The 11878-nt window shown below is 38.7% G+C and overlaps 1 protein-coding gene across 1 annotated transcript; it reads left to right on the forward strand.

Annotated features, from left to right (window-relative positions):
- Positions 1–1192, forward strand: Sst (somatostatin; the record flags this gene model as incomplete). Its single annotated transcript, XM_010624557.2, has 2 exons — positions 1–117; positions 832–1192. Coding segments are annotated over 2 exons (330 nt in total), but the record flags the coding sequence as incomplete, so codon positions are not given.
- Between the last annotated feature and the right edge of the window lie 10686 nt (positions 1193–11878).

The following is an 11878-nucleotide window of genomic DNA, read 5'->3' on the forward strand; positions in this document are numbered from 1 at the left end:
TGCGCGCTGGCCGCGCTCTCCCTCGTCCTGGCCCTGGGCGGCGTCACCGGCGCGCCCTCGGACCCCCGACTCCGTCAGTTTCTGCAGAAGTCCCTGGCTGCTGCCGCAGGAAAGCAGGTAAGGAAACTCCCTTCTCTGCCCTTAGCCTGGCCTTAACAGGTGTTTGGTGCGCGTAAAGAGTTCCAGTGGTTTTCAGAGTCCCTCAGCTCCCAAAGCTCTCAGGAAAACTTTCCAAGTCTAGAATCCCTTTACCTCTAACGCCTGATGAGCGCAGCCGGTCACCATTCAGGTGAGTTCCTCCCAAGAAAATTAGGCAACCGGGGCAGCTGAGTGCAAAAGGATGACCGCACCTATCCGCCCGGCTGCCCGCGGGAGTCACTGGCCCTGGTGCTGAAGTTCAGACGCCACGGTACAGGGGCCAGGGCTCGCCGAGGAGGACTAGAGTGTTTGCGATTGTGAGAGGCATCGTTCCTCTGCCGTTTACTTTGCAAAAACCGTAAGACCAACCCCACTGGGTAGCTCATGATTTGGAAATTAGGTTAAATTATTGGCACGCTTTTCGTCTTCACAGAACTGCTTTTATCGTCTATTTCTTTGTGCGTTTAAAGCTTACGGAGTCAGAACCCTTGCCGACACATTTGAGCTTTCGGAGTAAAGCAGCCACCTTTATCATTCTGTTCTACTGCAATTGATTTTAAGTGAACAAAGTGCATAGCTGTAAGACCCGGGTTTGGGATGTGATCGAGTGTGTTCTGCAAAGGAGGGTTTTCTATTCCTGCGTTTCATCTTTCTCTTCCTCCTCTCTTTCTCCCTCCCTTTCGCCCCACACAGGAACTGGCCAAGTACTTCTTGGCAGAGCTGCTGTCTGAACCCAACCAGACAGAGAATGACGCCCTGGAACCCGAGGATTTGTCGCAGGCTGCTGAGCAGGACGAGATGAGGTTGGAGCTGCAGAGATCCGCGAACTCCAACCCGGCCATGGCGCCTCGAGAGCGCAAAGCCGGCTGCAAGAATTTCTTCTGGAAGACGTTCACATCCTGCTAGCTTGATTGTCTTCTCTTTCAGACCTCTGAATCCTTTCCCCCAAATCCCCTTTCCCTTTCCAAATCCCCCACATCCTCAGCAAGACCCTTGCAGTAGAAATCGATGACTGTAAATATCAAATAAAATTATGGTGAATTATGGAAAACAAGAATGTCGTGGCTTATTGAGTAAACACTTCTTTTCAATAATGAGTGATGAATTTGAATTGTGGCATCAACAAACACATTTGCAATACACACTTTCATTCTCACAAACATCTATTTAAAATTCCCTGTGGCAATAAATGTTATGTTTTGAATGGTACAACTTATAATTTGGGTCATTTCCTATTGAAATCCTTTCAAATAATTCAAACTTCAAATCAGTGGTAATTATTGGAAGGGGCTTCCATAAACATCAAATAAGCTCATTAATACATATAAAATTACATGTTGGATTATCAAAATGAGGATTAATAATTATAGGTAGGCTCACTGAAATGTCCTAGGCTGGTAAATAAAATAGAACATACTAATAATGGAAGGTTAAATCATTTAGAAGTTCGGGAACAAAGCTGGCTTAAATTGCTAAAATAAATATTTTAGCCTTTAAAATTTGTTTCTAGTTTGTGAAAATTTATCTGTAGGAATGTCATTGGTTTGCATCTCATTTGAGAATTCTCTCTGTAACTCAAAAAGGCAAAATGACTACATTTGTTTTAAAAGTAAGCTTCAAAAATTTTTTTCTCAGAGAGAAATTTCACCTTTATTATAAGATTCCATTGTGGAAGTATCAGAGGTTGGGAGAAACATGTATGTTGGACTGCCTCACTGAATCATATGTTGTGTTAAATGCATTGTAACTCAAGTAATTACCACAGAATAACTAAAGCAGGTATCTCCAGTCCTCCTCCGACTAAAATGGGAGTCAGGTATAAATGCAAAAATAAAAATGAAAATAATATATTATAGCTGTATTAGTATTATACAACATACTGGTATTATAGGATACTAGTATTATATCAACATACTAAATGGTATCACTCAAACCAGTGACAGAAACATTACTAATTTAACTCATGGAGATCTGAAATAGATGTCCTTTGGGAAACATTTTAGCTACCAACTATATTTCTGCATAGCTGTTGCTGGAATAATAAACCAAACATAATCATGAAGTTACTAATGGAAGAAATAATAATAAAAAGGAATTCTTTTTTTTTCAAAAAATAGTTGTTTATTAATGTTTACTTTAAATATGAATGGGCTTTGAGGGTATTAATTCTTAAACAGCTGTTCAAACAAGAATAAAAATCTAAACTACATTGATAATTTCTGTAAGAGCAGAATTCTCTGAGGTGAGGGTGCCTCTTTTATTTACAAAACCTGTAGTGGGGAATTAATGCACGACCACTTAAAGGATTTGCTTATGCTAAATGCCTAATGCACATCTGGTTACCGACCAACTCAGTGGAGTAATAGAAGCACATTACTATGATTAAAGCACAGACGAGAACACAACTTAATTGTTTTCTGAGCCATCTATAAACTGTTTGAGTGCCAGGGGATTTATGCTTTTACTATCATGTTCAGTTGTCAGTTCCCAACAGTCTGTGGAATTTGGCAAGAATGACACAGCCACAAGTACATATAATACTTATTCTTCATTTAAAACTTAGATTGGAAGAAATATTTCAACAGGGTTACTTTTCTTTCAGCCCCAGTTTCCACCTCCGTAAGCAGAGTTGTATTAGGGAGGGTATTTACATCCCTTCCTGATGTGACTGACATTTGATGTTTTGTTGCTGATCAGGGTGTTTGAGGGACGCTGATTTGGGACTATCTTCCATACCATATAAAGCATAGTTTTGTCCCATTTTGTTCTATTTTAAATATTTTACTTCTTATGTATCTCATTTGAGTTCCTCTTTACTGCGATTTACTGAGAGAATCTAGTATTCCAGCACACTCACTGTCAAACCAAAATGAAGTTTTTCAGACATTTTTTCCTTCTTTCTTGCAACATGTTTCACCAATCCTGAGAAAGCTGCTCTTTTTTTTCCCCCAGTGGTAGAGCTCAGGCAAAGCAGTCTTCCTTTCTAAACTTGAATTTCTCCATCAGAAAATGGACACCAAAGAACCAACCCCTTAGAGTTATGTGAACTCACTAAGACCATGTATCTAGAGATCTTAATACAGGGTAAGCGGTTGGTAAATGTTAGATGCTAGTGTTAATTTTGTTCTCATTTTCTTTGCTTTTGCCGCATTTTGTCACTTCCATAGGGAAAACCTAGCTCAGCCTTCCAAACCCATCTCATATGATTCTTGCTCCATAAAATTCCTGTTTTGTGCTCTCACTTAAAATATGTGCCTTCTCTGAGTGACCTGCATCTCTCCCAGTGTGCGTGCTCTTCATTTTTTACTGTATCTTATGTTTATATGTTTCCAGACAAGAGATGGGGTGTCTGTGTATGGACTCCTTTTGGATAAATATATCTCCCCTCAGTGTTTCATGTCATTGTAAGGATGAGTGATTTCTGAACTTACAGTGTCAAGTGAAACAAATCTCTACTTACTAGATTCTTCTTCCTTACTGTTTTAACTGCCATGGGAAAATGACGTTAGTGGCCATTGTATGGAATGCTAATGCAACATCAGTAGGATACAGCCCATGATGATAGTTTTAATAACCAGTGAGACACATGACTAGCAGATGTTTTCCTTTCATAAACTCCAGTTGGTCCATTTCTCTAGAACTTTCTTACGAAGTCTCTGGGAAGACCTATTCACGTCCACCAATCATAGAATTCATAGCTCTAGAGAATAAAAAATCACTAACTCTTTCCTCACATTGACTTATTTCAAGCTTATGCATATCTGTTTTTGGTAACAACACAGGATCAATTTTCTTGGCCATGGCTCAAAATATTCTCCATATGCACGTAACTTTGTCTTATATAGACACAAAATTTACCCTTTATTCAGAATACACAACATAGAAGGAGGCTCAGCAAACATCTTGTTCTCACCACCAAATCTGTCAAAATAAGACATGGAGTTGTTAAATCACCTGTCTAAGATAGATTAGAAAGTTGATGCTAAGTTTGAATAAAGTTTAGGTTCTTCCATCAACCTTCAAAGGTATTTTTATTATTCACAAAGAATCTGCCCTTCTAAATGACTATAGTGTTTCATTAGTCTGATGAGAATATTAATTTCATCCCTGAGCTTCCTCACCTGGTCCATTTGTGAGAGGGAAAAGGGCAACTGATACGAAGTAACTTCTAGCACTTACAGAGAAAGAGTAGAAAGAAATGATAAAGGCACTGATTGAGAGGAAAAGAAACTCAAGGGAGATGGTCTTACACTAAATTAAACCTAAGTTGTGAAGAATGACTCTGTCCTATGCTGGGGACAAAGAGACTTCCCTGGAAGGCAGATGCATTTTTACAATAAGGAGATGGTGAGGATAGGTGATCTTCAAAGAAGTTCTCATTCATTTTGAGACTGGAGATAAAATGCCTCCATGGCCTTTTCTAGTAGGTGAGGATGAACGCTTTAATTCCAGGTGTCTGCTTTTGCATTGCCCAAAATATGCCCCTGCACCTGTACTTACTGAAGACTTGGAAATCAAACTTGGAGATAGAGTATATTCATTACAAATAACCAAATGCTATCATGGAGCTTCACAAAGCCTGGGAAAGGAGAGAGGCATCAGCGACTCCCTCTTGCTTTTCTCTGAAATATTCTCCTCATTAGATTTTGATTGTGGCTTAGAAGTCTAGTTATTTAATTCTAGATGGAATGACTATGTTGTAGCACACTCTTTTATAATATAATTTAGGTTAGTTTGAAAAGTGTTGGTATTCCTCTTTTGAAGATACAGAAGCTGAGAATCAGATTAAGTACCTTGTCCAGGATGTCCCCAGCTAATTAGAGGGAGACTTGGAATGATGCCATCTGATTTCCAACCCAGTACTCTTCCTACTGAACCTTGGGGGAGAGGGGGAAGTTAAAGGAAGACTGGAACTTGATAGGCAAATTAGAAACGTATCAGCTCCAGACCATTTTAACTGAGTTCTTTCATAAATGATACAAATGGGTGCTTCTACTCTATTATTTTGGGGGAGGGAGGGATTTAAGCTCTGGGATTGATGTTTGATTTTGTGACTTCATTAGGGGCACTCATTCTAAGAGCTCTTTGCAATCTTTCTTTTCACACATTCAGCTTTGTAGTCTTAGCTCTGCTAAACAAATGATTGAAAGCAAAAAAATCAATGACCTTATGTTTTAAGTACTCCTTTTCCCACTCAATCTCTCATGCAGGTTTTTGTGCAACCTAGCTTGAAGCAGTTGCAAATGTACCCGTCATAGACCTAAGCACAGGCCATGGCATCTGCCTCATTTATGATCAGAGTAGTAGCCATGTAGTAGCACATTTGTCCCTGAAAGGCTCATGTGCTGGATGCTTGGTTCCCACCCCACCCCCATGTAAAAGGATTGAAAGGTGGTGGATCTTTAAGATGCAAATCACAGTGGAAGAAGATCAGGCAGGCGCTGCCCTAGGAAGGGATCAACGCTGATCTCATGGAGTGGTTGAATCTCAAATGATTAGACTAGTTCCTGCAAAAGTGGGTTCTCATAAATGTACAAGCCGGGAGTCTCTCCTACTTCCTGCCTCACTACATGACTTCTTTCTCACATGCATTGGTCATGAATACCATTTTCTCTGTTGGGACATAAACAGAAAGCTCCCATCAGAGGCCAAACCAATGAGGCCATTTGATGGTGGTCTTTCACCTCCAGAACTCCAGTTTAAGTAAACTTCTTTTCTTTGTAACATATTAAGCCTCAGAGATTTTGTTATAGCAACACAAAATGAACAAAGATACCATGTCTTCTACCCTCTGGCTTTGGAGGTATTTTCTCTGAGAACTTGGCCTGAGGATGAGATTTGGGAGCCTGAGAACTTTCTTTTAAATTTATAAATGAGGTAAACTTTTACAAAAGTAAGCATTTATGCCACTAAAGTTTATACATCTCTCAGAGTCTCAGATAAATATCCTTGATCATGTAAGTAGCCTTTTCATTTCTATTAGCCTCATATATATGCAAATAGAATGAATATATGCAATAGAATTTGAGATGCTGACATTGTTATTCAGATATGAAATAGTATTATCAAAATAAATAATCTCAAAGAAATTCAGACATTTAAATTAGAGTTCCAATAATGCACTCCCAGTTAATTGCTGCTTAATTCTATCTTTCCTGTATAAAAATACGTAAAAGTACATTTTCAGTTCTAATACTACATTAAGGTCAAATGGCACATTTTAAAAAGGAAAACATTAAGCTGCCCTAAAATTGTTATCTTTAGGTAGCAATTTATTTGACTACAAAGTGCATATTACTAGAGTCAAGATTTACAAACTTAACGAGCACAGAGTTATTTCTCTTTCAGTTTTTCAAACCTACTCGCCCACTCACTCCCCAAATTGGGATGGAAAGCAATGACTTGACAAGATTGCTCACTACCCTCTTCTTTGTCATCATTTTTGTTATTTATACCTGGGTCAACATGGTGTACACATGAATAAGGTCTCTAATAAGGTTCTGCAAACTTCAGAAAGTCTTTTAAAAGTCTGGTTCTCAGACTCTTTGCCTTATCTGAGTTGTCAAAAATTCTTATTTATGAATCACATATTTGTCATTGCAGCAAGAGCATTTCTAAAACTGTTGTTGCTGCCCTCCTTCTTTATGCTTTTCCTCTAGGTACTAAAACCCTTCTCCCCCTTTCGGCAGTGGAGTCCTACATTAGTCTCGGTTAACTAGGCTTCCATGAATTTCATGCCATGTAGCTGCATCGAGACTGACTCCACTTCCGTTCTAGGAATGATTCTAGATCGAAAATGAATGAAGCCAATCAGGATATATCATTCTCTGGTCATAAAGACTGGCTCAAGGCTGGTCACATGACCAATCACAATAAACTAAGGACTTTATTAGGCACTGCTGGGAAATCTTTCTTTTTTATTGCTAATGAGGAAGCAGGTATTCCTGAGGGCTTCATCAATCTTTTTGAGACTTCCAATGTAGTTGCAAGGTCAGTGTTGTAGAAGGTAGAGTGAAGAGCTATAAAATTTTAGGCCTTTGGTGGCTTTGTAAAGCACAAGATTATCTTATCCACAAGCATTTTTTATAGCATTGTACTTTTTATAAGTATGATTTATAAGAATGATTATATAAAAATTATATATATTAAATTTTCCTTTGCATTTAATCAAAATGTTCCTACACACACACTTAATGCTATTTTTCACTTTTAGTTTTGTGTGTGTATGCTTGCACACACGTGTGTTTCTATGGCTGTGTTTTGTAGATACTTACGTATTGATGCTTTCCTAACTTTCCAAATAAGGTGAAAGTTCTGAAGAGATAACGATATTGTTTTATCTTTGGAAACCCCATCATGGGGTTAGCATATATTGGTCAATGCTGTTGACAATAAAAATTAAAATAATTGCTTACATTTAAGATACCAGTGATCAAACTCAGGACCTTGTGCTTGCAAGGCAGGCAGAAGAACCGCTGAGCTAAATCCTCAGCCCTTAAGATATAATTTTAAATTATTAAAGCACTCTATAATTTTTGTCCCACTGAATCATAACACGTTTTATAATTTATGAATTAGGCACAAGGGTAGCAAATTATACTCTCATTTTTTTACTGATATAGATTTTTTTACTGATGTACACAGAACTTAAATAACTTATTCAAAGTCACTGATACCTTACATGGGAGAGTTTAAAATTTAAGGTAATCTTTTCTGAAGAATTAAGCCTTCAAAAATATACGGACAGGGATTGTTTCCCTCACTGAAGTGCATTATTTATCACAGTAAATTCTTTAGATTACTTCAACATTTCTTTTATAGTATAGCTTCAATTTCTCCACACAATCTTGAATAATGTTTAGAAGCACTACTCTAATTTGTATATTATATATTTCTGACATGCCATATCCAAAACAGAAATCAATGCCACAAGTGAATGCTGCTGGATTCAAAGGAAATGGGGCCTCTTTCCTCTTTCGATATCCAGGGCTAGCTTCTGTTAATGCACTCACCCCTTAGACAGGTAGTACAGATGCCATGTACTTTTGTGGGCATCATCTTAACCCAAGGTTTTTCTGTAGTAAAGTAGATAGTGAACTCATTCACAAAAAAGAGTGAATGTGGGTTTAGATAGATATGATGTAGGTGTAGGAACTATGGGAATCTCGGCAATCATTTGCTCATCAATCAATTTGTGCCTTCAAGAAGTGTGTGAATGCTATCTCATGCATAGCACTCCTTTGTGTTTATACATTACAGCTGTGTGCACCAAAATTTGTAGGTTTGTGAGTCAAACCTCCAGTTCCTGGAGCTTCTGGTTGCATTATTACTTGGTGGCTCACGATCAAGTATTCAGTCTCTACTTGGGCCCAGGAAAAAGTCAGAATATGGTTTGCTTGCTTGTTTATGGACCATAGTTATGTGTGTAAGTCAGAATAGCTTAATTCCAAAGTGTGGCTCAGCATAAATCCCCTACATAGGTCAGCCAGATGTTTCCTTAAGCTTTTCTAAGTGCTATATATGCTGCAAACACTATGGATCTGGGAATTATGGTCTAACTGGTAGAGCTGCATGTACAACAGCTCAGATCTGTTTGGAAGACTTCTTTCATTCTGAATCTTACTAAAACCTGAAATGCTGGTAAGTCTCCTTGGTAGTATATTCAAAGAAAGTCTATCTTACTCTCAAAATCCTTAGAACTCCTCTAGCCCTTTTGTCTCTTTTTGAAAACAAGAGAGACAGATACATGAACTCTACTTTCATTTGGCTGAAATTTCAATATGCCACAGAATGCTGGACCCCTAGAAATTTATCTGAATTTGAAGCCCCTTGAATTTTTTTCATACCTTGTCATCCTAAAGAAAGAAAATGTCTTACAAATTGTTAGGAAAAGTTGCTATGTACTACTCATTTGTCCCAATCTCTATGATGCCAGTGCAATGAGTAGGTGTGATATATTTAGATATGTAGAGGGGATAATCAGATTATGACATAGACTTTGAGAGTTGATTTGGTCCAAGGCCAGACCATGAAATGTATTGATATCCCTGTCTTCTAACAACAAACTGCTTCTTTTGATCTTATCAGCAAATTTACAGAAGGGAACTCATTTTCCAGATCAATAGCTATGTAGCAGGTACTAGGGGATATTCCGTGCTGGTGGTAATGTTAGAATCACCTAACAATTGATTGAATTTACGATACCTCCCTATAATTCTTGAAGATCCGTCTATCTTCAGCACAAGCCAAATACAGGTGTCACTATCCCCACATCTCTTAAGTCTTTGATGGTTACACAAATCTCTGTAACATCTCCTAGAATGTGTGCTGTTCTGGGTTTATTATTCTGGTAGGTCAAGGCAGTTCTGCTGGTCTCCATTTGCCTTTCCTATAATAATAGCTTCATGAATCACAGTTAGGGATTGTTATGGGAAATTTTGACGGTTAAGGAGATCTTCTTGTCCCACTATACATTCTAGACCTTGATAAATATCCTCAAGGTGGGTAAAGGGATACAATGTGTCTACTTTGAGATGGATCTAAAGTAAAACTTAATCACCTGATACCCATAAGCTCCTGCACTGATTAATGGACGATAGTAGTATTTTGATTTTCAAGGACTTAACAGGCTTTCATGGCTAATTTCTAGTAATTTCCCCCAAATTCTGCTCATTTCTTCTTTCTCAGTTCACAGTGTTCCTAGTAAAAAATGCCTACAGGTCTTGTTGGAAAGGTCAAAAGTATACCTTTTGGGCTGTTCAGTGAGTTCCTTCTCCAAGTACATCAACTTCCTTTTCATTCAAGAAGATCTGCTCTGTGAACTGGAGCAACTGTTGGGCTGGTAGAAGTGCTATAGCCCTTTAATTGGTGGTCAAAGTCAACCTGATGTTCATATCTAGATTTTCCTTTAGATGCACCAAGTAAAGGTACTCACGTATTTCAGTTCTAGGGAAGTGATTATAAATTATACACTGTCAGAGATCTCTGTAGGTGAAACTGTTTTGATTTCTGCTTTATTGCTTCTGCTTATCATGGTGAGCACACTCTCCTCATCTCCAGTTATTGGGCATCATCATTTGTCCAGGATCTCATCATAATCACTGAATTCAGGGAGTCCATTTTTATGGCAGTAATTCTCATAGGCCTACAGAAAAGAACTGTCTGAAGCTTCCCAGAGCTCTGTGTTAGTCTCCCATTCACAGCCTAGGGAAGGAGAACATCTTTGGATCCTTTCATGGAACACGGGGAGAGAATGGACAAATGTTACATGATAAAACCACTGCAGTATTCCCATTCCCTGCTATTATTAGGATCTTGGATGCCTCCCAAAGGTTCATGTGTTGAAGGCTTGGAACCCAGCTAATGGTGTTAAGTGGAGTTAGTGGAACCACTTATAGGTGGAGCCTGGTAGGAGGAAGTTGGGTGACCGGGGGCATGTCCTTGAGGCCAAGGCCCTTCTCTCTGTTTTTGGGCTGCCATGAGTGGTTTCCTCTGACTTGTGCTCCTGCCATGAGGTCAGCTGGAGGACAAGGACTGAAACCACGACCATGACTGCAAGCAGTGGACTGGCTGCAACCATGGACTGAAACCTGTGACACTGTGAGTCAAAATCAACTTTTTCTTTTTTAAAGTTTATTATCTCAGATATATTTTTATAGTAATTCAAAACTGTCTAGCACACTTCCCAATCCATTGGATAATTTCCTTGTAGTCAACCAAAATTTTTTTTAAAAACTTTATTCGGTATAGGCCACTTTAAGAAGCAGGACTAAATCAACTAAACAACAACAAAAAAAGCAAGGTTCACTCTAGCCCCTAGAACTAATACACGTTATCCAGAATCTCTTCTTAGCCTATTTATGTCAACTAATTTAGTCTAATCTGAGGTCTTAGTTCTTCCATATTTAGTACTCATTTTGATTGAAATCCTATTTTTTATCGATACATATTGGCAGAATCATAAAACTCTTGTGGTTGTACTTTCACAAGGTCTCATTTTTACTTTGCTACTGGGGGACTCTTGCAACCTGAGTTTAGTGATAGCTTTAGAAGCAAAGGAGGTGGTAGAGGGAGAGCCGGAGGAGAAGGTCAGGAACAGTCCCCTCTATAGAGTCAGGAGGTAGTTGAAGGCAGCAAGGTGCGTATAATGTCCAAGCATAAGGAAGGAAAATGAAATAATGGGGATATAGTTGGAAAGATTTTGACAACACGTAAAGTTAATAAACTAGTCATCTTTCCATCATAAGGGTTTTTCTGTTTGTTTGAGACAGGTTATTGGCTATGTTGTCTATGCTGGGTTTGAACCCATAGGCCCCTGTGACACCTGCCTCAGCCTCTTGAGAGTCAGAGACTTTTTCATATCTTATGCTATTAGGGAACTGAAAATTAAAACTACAACGAGACACTACTGCACATCTGCTAGAGTGGCTAAAATACAAAGACAATCGATTAAACAAACAAAACAAACAAGCAAAGCTAAACCAAACCCAACCCAAACAAAACAGAAAACCACCCCGTGACAATATCAAATATTGATGAGGACATGGAGCAAGAACTGTCATCCATAGCGGTGGGAATGCAGAAATGGTACACTTGGGAAGACAGTTTGATGTTTTCTTACAATGCCGAACAGAGTCTTACCATACCATTCAGCTACCGCACCCCAAATGGATTGGAAACATGGCCACATCAATGGGCCCATGAATGCTGGTAGCAGTTTACTCACAGTTACCAAAAGCAA

Source organism: Fukomys damarensis, unplaced genomic scaffold (assembly GCF_012274545.1).
Source record: "Fukomys damarensis isolate Sample0158 unplaced genomic scaffold, DMR_v1.0_HiC HiC_scaffold_12, whole genome shotgun sequence".
Taxonomy (NCBI): Eukaryota; Metazoa; Chordata; class Mammalia; order Rodentia; family Bathyergidae; genus Fukomys; species Fukomys damarensis.